Source organism: Melospiza melodia, chromosome 11 (genome assembly GCF_035770615.1).
Source record: "Melospiza melodia melodia isolate bMelMel2 chromosome 11, bMelMel2.pri, whole genome shotgun sequence".
Taxonomy (NCBI): Eukaryota; Metazoa; Chordata; class Aves; order Passeriformes; family Passerellidae; genus Melospiza; species Melospiza melodia.
This window is the reverse complement of record NC_086204.1, coordinates 12885461-12904937: the sequence shown is the minus strand read 5'-3', so window position 1 is coordinate 12904937 and position 19477 is coordinate 12885461. Positions and strand designations below refer to the sequence as shown.

Genomic DNA, 19477 nt, shown 5'->3' with positions numbered 1-19477 from the left:
TGATCCTGCTTCACCCAAAGGATTTTCATCTCAAGACCAGAATTTTAAGTAAATGTAAGTGGAACATGGGAAATGGGCAGGGTATAGAGAATGGGGATGAAATGACACACCAGTCACCAGCTGAATAAAGAATTTCATTTGGCAAAAACTGAAGATCAACATAAGAAAAGGCAAAGAGTCACCAATAACAATTCATCCAATATTATTTTACTTCCATCTCTTTTACATCTAGATGTTATAACAAAGCATTGAAAAACAGTAAAAGAAATTGGAATGTCTCTGAAGCTTAAGGTAGTTAAGAGAAACAATTACTTACAACAGAGGTGGAAACCAGAGGAGCAGAAGGCAGGTATGGTATTAATTACATTTAATCATATTTTGTTTTAATCCAGTACCTAGATGATATCTTAAGTTATTCCCCCCCATCCCACTGGGACTTGTTATCCTAATGCTTCTCAAACTAAATAGTGAAACCCCAGAATATCCCAGCTGAACATTTAAATACTCTACTTCAAAAATACTATCATGATGTCACCTGGAAGCAGTAGCAGAAGTTTCTGGTATCTGTTTTCTCCTTAAACTCCTTGAACCATTTCTTCCTACCTGCAATTTGTTGCAGTATTATATCTGAGGTATTTGTTGTACTGTATCATAGAAATGGTCATCCCCCAAGAAAGGCCAGCCCATTGCTCTACTCTGTCACACAAACAGCTACTGTAAATTCTTCCAGGGAATTTAATGGTGCAGGAAATGCAGCCCACGTCGTTTCCAACTGCAGTTCCATGGGATGCCACAGGAAGGTGCCAGGAATCAGTTCAAGCCTGAACCAGCACTTCTGAAAGCAAACACCACTTTTTGCTAAGCATTTGAATATCTCTGACCCTTGTGCTGGAGAGAAATGCTAAACAGATTTCCCATCCTCAATGATTAGATGGTGCCATTCACTGAAGGAATATTACAGCCCAGCAGATTTTGAACTGAATTGATAACCTCCATAGACTCACAGAGTATGCTGAGGTCCCTTGCTGTGGTGTTGCTCTCTGGCCTCCCATTCCCCAGTCTGCCCCTACATCCAGGGCTGTCCCATTCCAGGTGCACAATCTGGCACCTGCCCGTGCTGGATTTCATACAGTTGGTGATTGTCCATCTCCCTAATTTGCTGAGGTCCATATTAACCTCCATCAATCTATCAGGCCAAGATATCATCTTTCAAAAATAAAATGTATTACTTATACTTGACTCCAGATGCCTGATACCTTTCCCCTACAGAGCAGTACTCTTTTATACTGCCATTCACTTCCATTCATGGCATGATGTCTCTTGTTTGCCACTTTATTCAGTCATTGGTTTAGTAACTTGAAAACAGAGGCACCATTTAATAATTGCAATCATTTTCTAGAGTACATATCCCAGAACTGGAGCACAAAGTAAAAGCATACTCGTTAAAGTACGAATTTTGCCTTCTTGAAGGCTTACAATCACAAGGCCACTTTCCTGCCAAAACAAGAGGCCCCCAAGCTTGCAATTACTTAAGCAAAAAGATAAAACCCAAGAACCTGATGAAATAAAAATACAGCTTCTTAACTGCAAAACTTGGCTAATTTTTCAGCATTTTACAAATGTCCAGCTTTTATTAAAATTAAGAGACTATTTCTCTTATTGTGATTCAGTCTTCTCTTGCTCCTCCCTCCCTCTTTCCTACACAGGAACATTGAGCTTATGACTCTCCAAGGGCCCTCCTGCATCTGTTGTGAGCTTGGCCATTTAACAGCACAGGCCCAGGTGCTGCAGAAGTGGCCACCCGACTGTTCAGCCACTCCCTTCAAATCATAAACTGAACACTTCTCACATGCAAAAAATGCTCTGCATGAGAGGATCAGCCTGCACATTCATTACAACCTAACTGCTGCCTGGGAAATCTCACCTATTCAGGCTTTTTTCTCCAACTCCAGTTTCCTGAAGTGTGTTTCTCCTCCCCACTTCTCAAGCACATGAAAAAAGGTGAGCACTGTTTTTGTCCTCTCATCCACTGGTTCCAGTAACACGTGGATTGTTAGGAGCTTCCTTAATTGGGCCAAGACAAAATTCCTAATGCTTAATGCTGCTTAGGGATTGTGTGCTTCTGAACAGACCAAGGGTGATACAGCAAAAATAACCCTGGAAATAGCTGAAGGCAGGAACAGTGCAGAGGCCCTGGATTTTGCAAAAACCCCCAGATATTAAGTGCTTTTCATCTTGGAAGTTCCAAATCTTCCTCAAGATCATGATTCTTCAAAATCCAACAACTCACAGATCTAAGTAATAGATAATTAAAATAATTATTCCAGATATACGATTTTTTAATCCAGTGCTCCTTGATATCAAAAACACATTAACAATGAAGAGGTTCTCCCATAAAAAAAGTTGCCCTGTAGAACTTCAGGGTCATATCAGAAGCCTAGTGCCTTTGGAAAAAAAGCCCTCTTGGCAGAGGCCAGGATGTACATAAGGGATTTCCTAGACAAGCTCCATTTCCATCCAACATAAAACTGGAGCTTAGAAAGCTGCTGTTTTATTCTGGCACCCTTTTACTGCAAACAAAAGAAAAACCTCCTCAGTACTACCAGCAAATGCTTTTATCTTATACTTATGAAAAAGCAAAGACAGATATGGTAAAGTAATTATAAAATTAAGCTGGGAAATTTCCTTGTTTTAATTTTGGACTTAATCTTGCTAAGTTTTCTTGGTCATCCAATAGTCAAGGTCAAGTTTTCAAAATTACTGATGTGAATGGCTTTCTGTGTGAAGTGACAGCTCTGATTATTGTAACAAGGCTAAGTTTTTCTTTCTCCTTTCCAATGATTTAAGCCACAGAAACATGGAGAAGTTCAGTTTTCCTATGCAAGTACTGTTACTGGAGAGCCACAAAAATGCAGCATTTAAGCAAAGCCAAAGCAGATAGGCTAACCCTTACTCTTGTCACAGGAAACACAAGCTGTTTCTTTGCACATACACAAGCAGTAGAAGAAACAGTACTCAGTTAATGTTGCTGTAGCTAAGCACTTGAGAGTCTTGCTCTATTGCTACATAAGTGAAGTAGCTCTCATGAGGACTGCTGTGAAATGGGCAAGTAACATCCCATACCCTGAAAGAATGTTTCAGTGTAAAGCATGATTTACAGGGACTATCATATTTACTACTTCTATTGCTGCTTACACCATGTCAGAGATTAGAGATGCAAAAGCTGTTTATACAAGAGAGCCAAAGGCAGAACAAATGACTGAATAAAACCATTATAAATCATCAGTATGAGATTCGTGTTTCACAGTATTTAAATTCTGACTTTGTTTGAGAAAACTATTCAGAAATAAAAAGGACATTAAAAGTTGCTTTGATAAAACTATGTGAAAGCCAAGTTAACCAGTCAAGTGTAGTATTCTCAACCCAGATCTGTTTACTGGAAGGTGAAATGTGAAAGATGCTATTCTTAGAGAATAAAAAGCTTCTTACCAGTGCCTAACTCATTAACTGAGGTCTTGCCAAGGCAAGGTTTGTCTATTTGCCAAATGACAATCTTCATCAAGATGGATTGTTTCTCATTAACTCTATTTTTCTGAAGCAATAGTTACCTGTATTACACTATCCTGAAAGACTGTGTTCCCTTAAAAAGTCTGCACTACTTCTTATCAGGAAAAAGCTCAGAAAGTTTCAGAAAAACTGAGAAAATCTTATAGAAACAGAATCATCAAAGAAGATATTTCAGAATTGTATCATTCCATTCAGGTTTCTTCTTAATTGAGGCATTTGTATATAATTTCTCTGGCATAATAGGTTTAAGGTTGAATTGCAGCACATTTAACTAAAATAGTGACAGTTCTAGTAGCAAGTTCCTAGTCTGCTAGCATTTAAGATAGGCTTAAATGCTTTTAAGAACATCTTTATTATCTTTTTAGTGTGAATGTTTAAGTTAGACTGTATTATCAAGTCATTAGAACAGTTGAAAACTTCAAGTGAGAACTGAAGTCTAAAGTGCTGACGATTACATAACCCCACTTTGTGTATAATGTGGTGATAAATCATGTGACAAGGTACAGGAGCAAGACAACCCCAAACTTCCCAAACCATCAGATCTAGCACTACAGCTCTTTGTTTAATAAATGGGGTATAGTACTAACATAAAAATTACTTCCTTATGTCTCTCCAAGAGCAGGGAAAAAAAGGGAAGCAAGATAGTGAGTTTTTAAGTACTATGTGATCCAGTAACAGACTCCTCCAACCCTACATATTCATGAGGTTTTCAGATCAGATACTGCTTCAGCAAAGCAAACTGACACCTCTGTAAAGTCAGCCAAATAAAATTCTCTAACAAGCTAACAGAATAAGAGCCCAAAGAAAAGCAATTTAAACAGAGAGAGAGCTGAAAGAAAAGCAGTTTACTTCCAAGTACAATGAAGTATCTTCATCTTGTCATTACAATGATGCATCTAAGCAAAGTTAAATCAATAAACAATTGTATTAATGTAATTACTTACACACCTCACAGGTGCTGAGGATTTCATGCCTGAGCAGACATCTCCTATCCCCCTCCTGAGAGCTTTCTGAACAAGTCATTTGATTGAAAAGGATAAGTGGCTGTGGAATTCTGACCACAAGAACCACCCAAGGAGGCCATTTCCACGAAGATTCTGCAAACCACTGTTCTGAGCTACAGCATTTCGAAACTCACTTCCAAATATTTACTTTGCTATCATGCAACAAATACTTCTAATCACTTTCTCACAAAGAAGACTGCCTTTTTGAGGAAGTGAGGAGACCATCTGATCAGTTGTATTAAAGTTACACTCCACTACTACCTGCAGACAAGCCCTGTCAGGCCCCCTGCATTGTGTGCAGCCTGGGAAACACAAGGGACTGATGTCAAGCTTGTTGATAACATGAGGGAAGCTACAGTAAAAGTAGCACCTCCCAAGAACTGAGCCTTGCATTCTATTCCTCAGCTTACCTCTAGCCCTCCAGATTCAGAAAGGCATTAAAAATATATATAACATGGTAACCCTACCAACACTTGCTTTTACTTCCCTGAGATCACAAATCTCCTTAGATATGAGAGGGCAAAAAAAAGAAAAAAATTAAGATCAGGCATTACCAAATATTGCAGACACTGATAGGTATGGGTGCTGCAATACAAATACCAGGGAAAAGTTTGGCAATGATATGTAAAAGGTTATTACACAATTCCTTGGTACCACCTGGTAACTGTCACTTATTTTCATATCACATTTCAGCATTTTATGAGCACAAAAGGGAGAATATCTTTATGGTATCAGATATAGGACAACAACTTTAAAATGGGCCAAACAGATTAGGAACCATCAATTCAGAACATACACCAGGAGTTATGTGTTCAAAGTCTTTAGTTGTGCCCTAGTAGATAAAGGAAATTTTGCCTCCTTTCATTACCCAGTAATCATATCTGGTATCAGGTTACACCTTCATAGGTCCTTAACACTGACTTAAGGAATATACCTACAGAATTTCCTTTACATATTAAAGAAAATTACTTTCTCCTCCACACCTTCTCAAATTTCTCAGTACTTTTTTTTTTAAATATGACACTTTTAAACTAATTAAACTAATGCCTCAGTTACAGGCCTTGGTTAGTACAGCCATCTGTAACTAACAGTACAGAACTAATCCTCCTTCTTACCCACAACATCAAATGCCACCCAAGAGTCCTTCACACTTCCTAAAAGCACATTAAGAAATAAAACATAATACTGAAGTCTGGAAGAGATACAAGTTTCTCTTCTTAATGCAAAGGTAACACTTTCATACCACACAAATTGCTCAGGACCTTCCCCAATTGAGTTCTGCTTTCAATATTAGGTCAACCTTCCCTTGGGATACTCCAAAGGTCCCTTCCAATCAAAATTCCTTAATGATCATTAAAGAACTTACTCCCAGCCCAAGCAGCCCATTACAAAAGTCAGTTTTCAGAATAAACCATTGGGAACTCCAGTAGAAGACACACAGCTTAAAGATAAGAAAACGTCTAGAAAAGATACCCTGAAACAACAAGCTGTGCAAAGAAAATAAGCTAAAAACCAAGGAATATTGGTTTACATCTTCACAGAAGCAGTGCTGGTCACTGGAGAAAGGAAGGAAGAATGGTTGATGCTCATAATTGCTTCAAATCATTTGGAAAGCAAGTTATGTGTAAAATAGGAACACACTTTTTGTTTCACTTCTGCTGCAGCCAAGTCCGTGTCAAGCAGGTAGGGATATACCATCACACAGGAAACAGTTGGTCTGGAAATGCAGTCCAAAGCACCAACTTTTTAGCCACAGCACAGAGTGATTACTTTATTTGTTTGGTGTTTTTTGTGTCCTTAAATAGTATTCAAAACTATAATCAGTTTTATTTTTTACCTTCTAGATGAAGTCAGTGTCTTACAAACATGAACCTTTTACTACATAGAAAATATTTTTTTTCTGCTGTTCTAAAGATACAAAAGCCATCAAGAAGTGCTATCTCAAAATCCTCTAATAAAACCAGAGTTATAAAAGAAGTTGCAGATGCTCTTCAAGAGCACATCTACACATTGCATTCTTATGGTTCTGTAAACTTCATACTCTCTATACAGGAAACTACAGGGAATATAAAACAAACTACTGTTTATCTATTCCTGCCAAATAAGTCTTCTACTTAAGACACCATTCAATAAAGTGTGATTAGTCCAAATAGACCTGCATGTTTTAAACAAATCTTACAAGGCTCACATATCCTTCTGTGAGCTCAGCCACGACTTAAGCCATTTAACTGGCCTTGCAGTTATTTTTATGGGTCTTTTTTTAAGCATCACCTTGTTAAACTAGTTTGAGCTAATAAATAAATACATTTGGACTAAATTCAGTCTCATATTCTATGCAAGTAACCCAACGGGGCAAAAATATTCCATAGAATATATCAAAGTGTGTTGGGGAGACTCTCAGGTAATCACTTTGAATATGCAAACCACAACACTTACTTTTCATAGACTAGCTCCTCATCGGTACAGAAGTAGTGGGTATTTACGGTACTTTTCGGTTTAGTGCGTAAAGTAGCGAAGTACAGCCGATCTGAAAGACAGATAAGAGGCTCAGCGTCGGTCAACGAAGGCAGCCGGCCGCCGCCTCGGGGCACGCCTGTCACCGCGGGGCGGAAGAGGCTCCGCCGCTCCTTTTTCTGCTGCGTGAGCGGCGGCGGGAGCGCCCGGAGCGCTCTGCCCGCGGGCCCTGCCCTGCCGGGAGCCCCTCGGCAGCGGCTCCGGCCCCGCGAGCAGCGCGCAGCAACAGGTGCCGGCCCCGCGCCTCGCCCGGAGCGCGGGGAAAGCGGCGCCGGGGCGCCCGCGGCAGCCGGGGCGGGCAGCCCGCGAAACCCGCCGGGCAAAGGGGCCGGGGCCGAGCCGGGCAGGCTGCAGAGCCGGGGGAAGGCGGTAGAGAAGCCAGCGAGTTTCCTCGCAGGGGGAGGCTCCGGGACCCCGCGGGCAGGGGATGGGGCGGCTCCCGCCCCGCTCTCACCTTTCACGAACTCCGAGGCTCCCAAAAGCACTTCGGAGGCGGCTGCCGCCGGCTCCATCTTAAAGAGGGCCCGGAATAGCGAGGCGCGGGGCGGCTCCGAGCTCATGGCGCTCTGGAGCAGCGCCGGCGGGGCCGGGGCGCGCTCGGAGGGACGCGACCCACCGGCCAGAGGGGCCGCCCGCGAGGGCCCAGGGTGCTGCGAACGCAGCGGCCGCAGCCCGCATAGGAGCGGGAGCGGAGCCGAGAAGAGCCCCGGGACACGACGGGCAAGCGCCCGCAGAGACTCCAGCTCCACCCCGCCCCCAGCCAGGAGACGCCCCCGGATAAAGCGGCAGCGGGCGGTTACCAGGCGACCGGCGGCGCTCTGGCAACCGCGTTACGGAGCCTTTGTGTCGCCCGGCCAAGGGCTGACGCTGCGAGTGACCGGCCCCCCGCGCTCCCCCCGCTCCCCGGCCCGGCAGCGCTCCTGCTCCGGCAGGCAGCGGCCCTGAGCCTGGCACCGCCCCGCCCTCCGCCCCGCCTGCCCGGGCAGCGCCGCCGCACCCCGCTGCTCTGGGGCTGCTTTTCCCCGCCCGGGGGCGGCCCGTGGCAGAGCGCCCCACGGGCACCGGGCGGGTGTCGCGTACAGCTTGGAGCGGGGCTGAGCCGGAGCGCTGCCTCAGCAGCGCGGGCGGGCTCCGGACAGGGCCAGGCGGAGCGGCGGGGCCGCCTCAGGCGCAGGGGAGCCGGCGGAGCGCCCATGGCGCTACCTGGGACACCCTTTGTCGTGACAGACAGGTCGGTTGACCAATCAGAGGTCGCTCTGTTACTCCTGCAGCCAATGAGATGGCGGCGCCCCGGGGAGCGCCCCGCCCCAGGCCCCCCGCAGTCGCCGCTTCCCGCCCGGGCGGGGCCGGGAGCCGCTTGCGGGCCGCGGGAGAAGCCGCGCGCGGCTGAGGCGCGGAGCTCTCCTGAGGCGCAGGTTCGAGCTCTGCGCGCGTTCTTCCGCCTCTCCCCTTTAGAAGGAATTGTAGGTGCCAAACAGGGCAGACTGTCCGTCTCAGTTTTACAACTAAAGCAAAGGTTGCAACGAAGAGGTTCCTCGAGGAGATAAAAAAGGGGGTTAAAAAAAGTTACTCTTCCCCCGAACAAGCAAAAAAATCCACTCCTTTAAAAGATGTTGTAATAAAAGCCATATGCAGCCCTGAGGTTCACATTTGTATCACCAGCTTTCCCTAACACTGTAAATAACCTACTGTAACCACCAGTGCATACAGTTAATCCTGGTGTGTCTGCTAATGATGTTAGCTAAACATGAGTATGAAACGCTTCTGACTCCTCAGTTTTTAATCTAGTGTCATAAGCACTGGATAATCTTTAAAGCTTTACAAATAAGGTGAAGGACTACCGAAGACACTGCAGCTGTTTTGGTTTTGCTTAATTTTTGTGTTGAATCTAATGCTTTGTACCTGTGTTCTTACACTGCTTTTTTTTCAACTTTTTTGGAAAAGCTCCAAAACTAATGGCTAAATTTGACCCTGTTTGTGCCTGATTCTGAAACCTGAGAAAAGCTCATTTTCAGTTGTACTATTTCATACAAGATGTTCACAAGAATGAGACTGCAGTCTTATGTAGCAGCAAATTAAATAAAGGTTGTTGGAGGGTTGTACCTTTTCATGGAAACGAGTGTTTATTTTACTTTAGATTGTCCTTTACAACTTTCACTTGTGTGTAACTCTTAACAAAATCAAGTATTTCACTAGTGTTTTTTTTTTATTTACAAGCAATTTTCTGAGGGCTACTGTATCCTGTGTAAGAGACAAGGTATTAAGGTATATTGTCCAGAACTGCAATTTTTTAATGCCCTTTTTTACTCAGACTTTCACTACAGTTCAATGTAACACATTTCTAAGTCAGTGCTGTACTCTGCTTAAGGGGAGTTTGAATGAGCATACTTGAAATAACTTTAGCAACACTCTTGGGCAACAGAAGAAGAGATAGAGCAGTCTACAGCCTACTATCCAGTGTCCAGAATCTATAGAAACAGTTTGTGATAAAGCCTAAGATATGTAAACCCATCCAGCTAAACTGGTGAATCTAGGAGGTAAATATTACTAGATGCTGAAGCCCAGCTGTCACATTCTTGTATACTGCTTATATGTCTTCTGCAAAGTGAAAATTTCATTTTTCATTGTAGAAAAGTTCTCATTTGTGGCAATTAGCTGCAGCCTTTTTAAGCATCAGAAATAAACACTTCTTTTCTTCCCTGTAAAAATACGTGCAAAATAACCTCTGTGCTTTTTCAATTCCAGTAGTGGGTCATAGCTATTAGTATGATTATTTAACGAATTTCACTTTGTAAAATGCTAGCTTTAAAAACATTTTAAACTAGTACAACTTAGTTATTCTAATTAATACTATGTACTCGTTTTAACATTTGAGATCAAATACAAGACTGCAGTGACATCTTGTGGCAATTTTTGTAAAGAAGCATTTTTTTGTGCATTTTAGCACTATATCCTTTTTTATCACAGATGTTTAAAATATATATATTTTAGATACCGTGTTTAAAATCCTGTGTTGCATTAACTGTAATTTCAACAGAACATTCAGAGGTGGTGATGATTCTGTTTAGACTCCAAAATATTATCAAATGACATAGATAACCTCTCAAATAAATAATCACATACATATTATTTTGTTTAAAATATAACTTTTTGGTAATGTATTTTCAGTAAAGAATCCTAAGACATTTTTATAACTACCAAGGGATAAAAAATCCACTTTTAAAAAATAAGCAAACCCCTTTTGGTTCCAAAGTACAGTGAATTATAGCTGGAGCTTAAGTCCTATCTTTGTATTTTCTTTGCTAAGACTAAATGATTAAGGCTGTTGGTGATTTTATGCCTTTTCTTCCTTCATAAGTAGGCCTTACCTAAATTAAATTAATGTATGTGCCAACAAGTACACATTAAAAAAAAAAAAAAAAGAAATCTTGGTGCTTCTCATGAGTATGCAAACTGTGAGCTTACTTTAGACATCTTAACACTAAAATTTTTGGTCAATAATCTGAGAATAAACACATCACAAGTCTGCTTTCTGTATTTTATTTTACAATGGAGCAAATTAAATGGAACATTATCATTAAAAGCTTGTTCTATTAATTCTTTCAATGATACAGAAGAAATCAAAACAACTCACTTGCTCCAACAAAGAGCCCAATACTAAGGTTTGGCTGAGTTGACAGTTCATTTCACATTTCAAAAATAAGGTTAATGACTGAGTCTTCACAACTCTAGCTGATACTGCACAGAACAGAAATAATGGAAATTTTCATTTCTGGAAAGATCATAGACCTGTTTGTATACTACTTAGCACTACAACACAATAATTAAAAACTACTTTTCACTATTACAACAAAATTAAGCAGACTTTACATTGCCATGTTAAGATTCTGCCTTTTAAATCTTACAAAAGTACTAGGAAGACTTCACTGAACAGAAATCAATTCCTTTAATACTGATAGACCAAGGCAAAAGATTCCTTCATTCCCCCAAAGACTCACACGCTGCTGTAAAGAACTTGTCATATTTTCACTGTTTTTTCAGCTAACTTATTACAAAACATGACAGAATTATGTACCATTTGTGCAGATGCTATTTGTGTAGCAGGTATTAGCTGTGACTGGTTGCCCACAGCTACCTTTGAACTGATTCGAAGAATCAATTAAAAGCTGATGCAGATGAAACTAAATCTGCTTTGGATGCCAAATCTGATTCTGTGGCCCAGGAAAATCACTGTCTTTTATTCTCTCCGCCATACACATAAAAAAATAAAAAATCCCAATCCTCCTGCAACTTCATCGGAAAAGGTTTGCCCTATGTCAATAGAAGGTTTCCAGAATTACAGAGTCCCAGTCCAACAAAAGCCATTAACAGCAGCTCTGTTTCTTGCTAGAAATAATGTCAGGGAATTCAGAGACTGATAATAGTCCATCCCTGTCAAATATCACTGTACCTTAAAGTACTTTTTTTCATAATGCTTTACCCCTGTATTGTACATTTTAACTCTGTTGTCATAGCCACCAAAAACAGAGGGAAAAGGGAACTAAAAAGTAAATACTCATTGAAAGAATAGCTAAAAAAAAGTAGACCTGTAAAATTACAAAATGTACACTGTAATAAATGTTGAACACCCTGCTCTTACTAGGAACTGTAAATAAGAAAATTTTAACTAATTGAGGATTTTCCTGGGTGCGTGTTTGTAACAATATATATGCAAAATATCAAAATAAAACTAAGTACTAAGGGAATATTAATAAGTAACATTCCATCCTCTTCTTCTGGCTGCTTATATAAGTTTCATATTTCATGTATTCATGTTTCTTGTATTTCCAACCTCTAGGATCTACCTTTCAGCTGCTTGCAATGTTTCAGCAACTCCAGGCAAATCAATAATAGAAAAAAAAGCCACATCAGAGATCATTTTCCATTAACTGAGCAGGAGTAGATATTGTAGGCAATGGTTTAAGGACTATCTGAGATTAAGGTGAGGTACTCTTCTGGCTTTCATAGCAGCTTCAAGAACATCTCAGAACACCAAGTAGCTTATATACAAACTTCAGGAGGGTTTGTACAGGAGGCCAGAAGCCTGGCCAGCAGCTCACTGTAGCTCTTCTACAGCTTCACTGGAAACTGGGTAGGAGCAGCTGAGGAGTAGGAAGGCAAGGAAGCATCTCAAAATATAACTGTCACAAATATGCCTAGACCTCATTTCACTGGATAGGTATATTTAAGGGAAAAAAAATCCAAATGTTAATATCTGAAGAATAGAAGTGCATTTTTGTCTGCATGTTTCTGAAGAACTGACCTAATTCATTAGAGTAGCTTTTCAGGTTTTAAGAAAAGAGGATGATTTATCACAGCTAAGCATGATTATATATTCTTTAATTTTTCTCAAAACTTATCTTTGTGAATTAGTTAGAAAGGAAAGAAAATACATAAAAAGCTTACTGGAGACAAAATCAGAGGCTACAAAGAGGGATGGCCAAGATGCAGTAATTACACCTTCTTCTCTCCTTGAACTCAGTATAATTCACTGAGTATTGTTTAACATTTAACACCTTAAATTCATTGGCTTACATCTTATTTTTGTGATTGGCATAATTAGGAAAACCAAACTGAGAAATCATGATATTAGAATATTTTAAGGGCATGCCATCATAAATATTAACGAGTTTATTTACACAGTAGGATCTCTGTAACAAATGCTCTGCTCGGTGCCACATTCCAGAATAGCCACTGTTAGTGTCCTTTTCTAAATTTCTTATGTCAACAGGCTTCACAAACACTCCTGAAGGCTTTCCAGTATGCTTGGCTACCAGAAAATTCATGGCAATATCATCACAGTTTTGAGTTTCATCTATTAAGGCGTGAACTGCTTCTGGCTGCTGTTGAAAGTCTTCCAAATAGCCGCTGTGAAAAAATGCTGCACCGATGAGCACCATGGAGTACTGATCTCCATTGCCAAAGCCAGGGCTCTGCAGCTCAAAGCTGCCATAACTGTAGACGCCTGAAGGAGTGGAAATGTGCTTTCTAGGAACAAATCCCACTATATGCTCTGGAAATTGCTGAAAGAGAAAAAGAAATTCAACACATTTCACAGTGTGGGGTTCACTTAAGTGCGCTCGTAAGAGAGATTTATGGATTTTTTAAATGAAAGGAGGACAACATTATTGCCAGGAAAGAATTAAATTGTTGGCATATGGTCCCTTTGATCTGCATAAATGTTGCAATTAAATACAGTTCCACAAAACTGATAGTCTGCCTCATTCCACATCACATAGTGCCAACAAAACATCTACCCACAATTGGCAGCTGTGTATTTGGCACAGAAATTAACTCTACAGACAATTTCTCGTGTTTTACAAAATAAAACACACAGAGTACTATGCATTTAAATAAAGTCAGCAGTTAGCAACTTCATGGTTTTGTAAAATAAGAGCTAAAATTTTAAAGTCACAGATATTACCAAAAACCAAATTTTAGAAACTTTGCAATTTCTATTCTACACTTCAAACTTCCTAAAATCTAACTTGAAAGCTAGAAAAACAATGGTAAAACAGTATGATACAGTATTGCTCTAACTAAAACCATTAATCTCAAGTGCAGCTCAAAAATACTGCCTGCCAAGATGCAAACATTACCTGCCAAACGGAAAAGGCAAAAGCAAGGTCATGAGCACTGACTAGTGTGTCATCATCCATCATTAAAACAGCTGAAGGGAGGAAAATGAGAGAAAAACATTTAATTGATCAAATTTCTACAACTATTAAGCTGAATTGCAATTCCTTGAAAGTAGATTGGTAAAACATAATTAGATTTCAAAGCTAAAGCAAGGTTACAGCTTTGTGGCAACTGGAAGAAAACCTAAGTTCTAGATTATTTGCCAGGCTGTTGCAAAACTCAGCAACCTTTGATCATCTGTAGTACAGCTGGAGAAATACATGTTAGAAAACTTGGGAGTGTTTGGCAAAGCAACTTAAAATTCTACTAATCTTGTGTAAAGATACAAGTAGAATAGAGTTAGATACTTTTCTGTAGCATATACACTACTTAAGCAAGTTAAATTGCCCAGGCAACATTCAGTATTAATAACTACAGAAGGAAGACTCTTTGCCTTAAGTTTTAGACAAAAGACTACCAGGAAGTGGAAAAGGAAGGATATTCTTAGATCTGAACTGCAGATGCATTAAAACTTTTAAAGTTTGCAGTTAGCACAGATCTTACTACAATAAGTAAAACACTTGGGAAGTTGAAGTTTCCAGTGTCTTCCTAGAAATCATGTGTTTGGACTAGCAGGCATGATAGGAAGGGGGCAATAAATACAATTACCTTTACTAATCATGAGTAAGGTCAGGTCTGTAATGCAACATATTGGGGTTTTTTCCACTTGAAACAAACAGGATTTATTGTTGTACACGTCCTAGAAAGAGCTTAGGAAGAATATTTAGATGAATACCCAGGAGACTGGAGAAGGTACTCTTAAATAAAAGGGTGTGTCATTTCAGATAGAAAGCCAGACAGCTGGGGAGGAAGTTTCTCAGAAGAGCAGAACATGCTTGAGAATTTAGTCTTAAGAGGAATGGACTAAATCAAGTCTTTACCAGATGACTTAAGTCCAGATTATGCAGACACTCAACAAATAATACGCATTTTGAATTTCAGTTTATGGTACAGAAGGCAGCGTAGCTGAACTACCTATGTCTGCCTCACAAAGAAATGGAGAACTGTTGCAAAAGACCTTGAAATGCATTTGATATTCCTCTTTTCTTTCCTTTACTCTTCACTGACAGCCTGGTGGTGGTGTGCACCTGATGTCATAACACAGGGTTCTTCTATACTACCCACATTCTATGAAGTGGTCCACAAGATCCATTGATTTATTACACATTATAACAAAACTATCTCTCTTTTAATTCAGATTTCAAGCATGAAAATAATATTAGTAATAGTGTTATGAACTGCTGATTACCTTTTGTTTCCAGGTCAGGGAAATTCTGCAGTCTGTTTCTCATACGATTTACAGTTTGAACTTTAAAGACAACAGGGACAGGATGAGGCCCCAAGGAATTCCACATTTCCTCTGGTGTCTTCTCACCAATGTTGTTCCACACCACAATTACTTTATGTAGGTGGGGGATTGCTTGATAATGATTTAAAAGCTTTAGCAGTAAGTCAGTTCTATTGTATGTCTGCATAATAAGAGTGAATGAATCCAGGGCAGGCTGAGTCTGGGTTTTGGGTTCCCTTCTCGAGTTGGGCAATTTGTCATCTTTGATAGTGGGAAGCAAAGCTGTTAAAGCACCTGCCACAAGGAGCAGGACGATGATCACCACAGAGGTGAAGCGCAGCAGGCGGATTCCCATAACTCTTCCTGGAAGCTTACACAAGTGAAACCACCTTGAAAACAAGCAACAGGAAAGGAAGTCATTAAACCCATGTACAGTTTTCTCTCTTGATCAAAACTCCCAAAATATTAAGTACATTTTCATTTAAATAAGTAAATAAGGAGAACTTTAGCTCTTTTGCAAATTACTTTCAGCTGTCAAGACAGGTGTTTCTGGTACCCAGTTTCTGTGTTTACTTGCTTTTCACTCTTCTTGGTTAAGTTTGAATTTCATTGTTTTGTGAAATAAATCTAGAGTAGCTCTTTAGAGTGTTCATTATTTCTTATTTTCTCAGTACTAAATTTTTGATTGAACATTTACATACCTCACCAAGTCTATCCAGCTGAAAGTAGAAAGCAAATTGGTACAGAGATTCAATTTTCAGCATTGCAGGAGCTCTACCTTAACTGGGAAGCAAAAAGGAGAGAAGGTGCCTTCTCAAAACTCTGGCAGGAAGGAGGAAATAAAATGCTCACTTTTTCTCAAGCACCACACAGAAGAAACATTTTTTATAACTGATTTGCTGGACATTTTGTCAATAGTTTGTATACCTGCTTGGTAATGGTAATCAGTACAGAAAATGTGATGCTGTTATAACACACAGCTGGAGCAAAAAAACATGCCAGATGGAGTAATGCAGGAATGAACAACCTCAGCAACAGCTGAACTGATACATCTAGAACTTGTGAGAAATAGGCAATGCCAGATGCAAGGTCTTACCTATCAGCTAACTGTGAGTGTAGATGTAGTTTAAGGCAGAGGTTTCTGGATCCTTGTGATCTTAGAACTAAACAGAAGCTCTTAAAAAGCAGCTTCTAGAAAGACAGCCCCTCAAATGTTCTTCACACAGTGATAGGATATCCTGAGTTGGAAGGGACTCATGAGGATCACTGAAGTCCAGCTCCTCGCTCTGCACAGGAAAGGCCCCAAAATTCCACCATGTGCCTGAAGGCATTGTCCAAACCCATCAGGCTTGGTGCTGTGATGATTTCTCTGGGAAGCCTGTTCCAGTGCCCAACCACCCTCTGGCTAAGATAGCCAGATATTTCCTACTACACAGCCTAAACCCCCTGCCACAGCTTCATGCCATTCCCTTGAGTCCTGTCACTGGTCACCAGAGCCATCAGATCAATGCTTTGCCCCTCCACTTGCCCTAGTTCAGAAGCTACAAGCGGCTGGGAGGCCTCACAAACCCTTCTCCTCCAGGCTGAACAGAGCAAGGGACCTCAGCCACTCCTCAGACAGTTTCTCCTCAAGGCCCTTCACCATCTTTGTAGCTCTTCTTTGGACACTCTAACAGCTTTATATCCTTCTTTTACTGTATTCTTATAAAACTGCACAGAACAACCATGAGGTGAGGCTGCATCAGCGCACAGCAGGACAATCCCTCCCTTCCTGGCTGGCTGTGCTGTCCCTGGTGCCCCAGGACAGGGATGTCCCTCCTGGCTGCCATGGCACTGCTGGCTCTTGCCATTGACCAGGCCTCCCATGTCCCTTTCCAGCCTCTCATTCCCCAGTCTGTCTGTCTAGGTGCAGATCTTGGCACTTGTCTTTGTTGCACTTCCTACAGTTTTCCTTTTCTCCTTCTTTACTTGAAACACTGGTATAAACTGAATAGAAGATGAACATTCTAAGCTTGCTACTAACTCATCCATACATATTACTTTAATACCATTACTCATGTATGCATATTATTCATGTTACTCTGTGAGTAATTTCTAGGTTTCCAGCAGGGAATTCTGATCAAAGTCAGTCATCAGGACAGCCAAACAAGTGCAATTTTTGAGAGAGTATCTGTGTGTATCTTTTCTTTTTTCCACAGAATTTTGAATAATTTCTTTCCAAAGTGGAAATAACCTGCTTCAAAATATGAATGTCAATTATTTTAGTATAAAACACCTCACAACTTACCTCATTGTTGTCAGTAGGATTGTTTTCCCAGCTTGTTTTTACAGGGCAGATGTTTGTGATCTTCGAATCTGCTGGAAATTAAAGGGACTCTATAACTGGAGATCAACAGTTATCCACAAGCTACCCAGCATTCTTTTACAAGCAAAAGGTCCTCCAATTATTGACTGATAGATGCATTCAAGGCAATTATCCCATTCCTTTTCCTAATGCTCAGTTGAATGATTATCTCTGCCTTTCAAAGAACACTCCTGAAAGAAGTCATTACACCAGATGGTTAAAAAGAAAAGAACAGTCTGTTTCTCTGCTTGTAAAATTGCTGCTCTGTGCCACTGCAATGTCTGTGTGTTCCATCCCTAAGTTCAGCTGTGGAGACACAAGTAGGTCTTCAGAACCTGACAGGTGTTCCTGTGCTCACCAGGCACCACTAAAAATATTTGGCTACCACAGCCAGGCAAATAAATTTTTATCTCAATAATATTTTATTTTCTGGGTCATCCCCTTCACATTCTCACTAAAATTACCAGCTGTATCAGAGGTTTAAGACACAGCATTTTGCTCTTCCCATGAGGTTTGGCAGCTTGGAAAATATAAGTGCAAGCACACAAAAGAAGCATATACAGGACTCAGGACAGCAATATAGGAAAGCTGTGCTCCTAGGTTGTTGAAGAGATCTTTGTTCTTTTAAAACTCACCAAACAAGCAAAGAATCATTAATTTTAATTTGAGAATGGTACTATGAAAGCTTAGAGCACAAGAATTTGTTGAATAACTGAACCTCTATGAAATTCCGTAAGAGTAATTTGTTATGGCTATATAAGTTTGCTTCTTAAAACTACAGATTCGTTATTTGTGTGTACACCAATCTGAATACATCCACATATACAGGTCTCCCCAAATCTGAGATCAAATCTTACTATTACTTTGTGACAAGAGGTCACTGAAACTATTTCCAGAAGCTACTGCTTGTTCTGGTTGCTTCGTTTCATAGGGAACAATCATGCCTGACTTCTAAAAATTATTAGCAGCAGTGGCAACACAGCATTTACAAGGTCCACTACATTCCCATCACATGTGCTTTTGAAGAAGTGAACCTCAGATCCTCTTTCAGCAGTTTGCAACCTAGTTGCAACACTTACCAATGCTATTGTAATGATTAATTCAACTTTAAAAGCATACTTAAAATGAGAATATAAATACTGCTTGCTGTTTATGAGACTTTGATTGCCATACCTTCTAGTGCTTACAATAGGTGTAGTGATAGGCAATAATGATATTTTTATATATTCTCAAAATAAAGGTCTATTTAGGTGTTTTAAAATTAGCATCGCGGCACTTTCCAACAAGCAAATGCAGATAAGTTTTGCCAATTAAGTTATGAAATTTCAATGCCAGATTGACGTCTTTTTAAAAATCATACAATACTACCTGCAGAGAACACAAAATTGACGAAAATAAAATCCCTACATGAACGACCACTATTTTAATCTTCGTTTCAAGAAAAACAGTTCTCGAACGGGGTCCCCTCCCTTGGCGGGCAACACGTCTTGACAGCACCCCGCAGTAGTCGGGTGCAGCCAGGCAGCAGCACCGCCCGGCACCGCACGCCCCGCTCGTCGCCCCTCGCCCACAGCTTCGCTCACGTTCCGCAGGCGCCGCTATCGCCGCTTCCTCCGGCCGGGCTGTGCTTCCCAGGGGTCACCGGCAGCACGGCAGGGCAGGGCGGAGGAGGCACCGGCCCAGACCCGCCGCTCAGCCCCGCACAAGCCGCTCCGGTGACTCAGGGGCGGCCGTGCGGGACCGCGGCAGCGCTACGGCGGCGCCGCCGTGCCCGCTTCCTGCGGTGCGTCCCTGCGCTTCCTCCCGGCAGGCTCCGGGTTGTAGTCCAGGGTCTGAGCGGGCGGAGCGCCCCGGCGGCTCTGGCTGTCACACGGCGAGCGCGCTGCTCCGCCGCCCCCGCCCCGTGCCGAGCACTGCCACAACAGCTGCACCGGGAGCAGCCGGCATCGCAAGCGGGACGCGGAAGCGGAGGATAGTTCACGTTTGGGGCGTGCTGTGTTTCATTAGCGGGCGCCGCAGCCCCGAGCCCGGGCAGCCCCCGCA

General features: G+C 41.4%; 2 protein-coding genes across 9 annotated transcripts in view; both read right to left on the bottom strand.

Annotated features, from left to right (window-relative positions):
- The window catches only part of CDC14A (cell division cycle 14A), a 49288-nt gene extending 41452 nt beyond the window's left edge, over window positions 1-7836 (bottom strand). For 2 of the 4 annotated variants that reach the window (XM_063165604.1, XM_063165606.1), the window contains exons 1-2: window positions 7540-7697; window positions 7008-7098 (exon numbers count right to left, since the gene is read on the bottom strand). In XM_063165604.1, the coding sequence (XP_063021674.1) occupies window positions 7008-7098; window positions 7540-7645 (197 nt within the window). In that variant the 5' untranslated portion in view covers window positions 7646-7697. Of the gene's footprint in view, window positions 1-7007; window positions 7099-7539 lie in introns of all 4 variants that reach the window. The other 2 variants (XM_063165605.1, XM_063165603.1) reach the window with 2 other exon arrangements.
- A 2773-nt stretch (window positions 7837-10609) lies between these two features.
- Window positions 10610-19117, bottom strand: EXTL2 (exostosin like glycosyltransferase 2). 5 transcript variants are annotated; one of them, XR_010028988.1, is made up of 6 exons: window positions 19018-19117; window positions 17378-17445; window positions 15052-15479; window positions 14412-14512; window positions 13724-13794; window positions 13080-13147 (listed from the first exon to the last, which is right to left on the bottom strand). XR_010028988.1 is itself a non-coding variant. In XM_063165599.1 (5 exons), the coding sequence occupies exons 2-5, from the start codon at window positions 17380-17382 to the stop codon at window positions 12656-12658; spliced, it is 996 nt and encodes a 331-aa protein (XP_063021669.1). In that variant the 5' UTR covers window positions 17383-17445; window positions 19018-19117; the 3' UTR covers window positions 10610-12655. The 5 variants fall into 5 exon arrangements, 4 of the variants coding, with proteins under 4 accessions (XP_063021669.1, XP_063021670.1, XP_063021672.1 ...); XM_063165599.1 differs by lacking the exon at window positions 14412-14512 and having other exon boundaries at window positions 10610-13147; XM_063165600.1 differs by lacking the exon at window positions 14412-14512 and having other exon boundaries at window positions 10610-13147; window positions 17378-17448; window positions 19018-19111.
- Between the last annotated feature and the right edge of the window lie 360 nt (window positions 19118-19477).

Bases quoted from the DNA above. Each gene is read 5' to 3' on its own strand.
- EXTL2 (XM_063165599.1), bottom strand. The intron at 13,795-15,051 runs GTAATCAGCAGT...TCCTCCCTTCAG, and splicing joins CCCTGACCTGGAAACAAAAG to CTGTTTTAATGATGGATGAT. The intron at 13,148-13,723 runs GTAATGTTTGCA...TTTCTCTTTCAG, and splicing joins TTGCCTTTTCCGTTTGGCAG to CAATTTCCAGAGCATATAGT.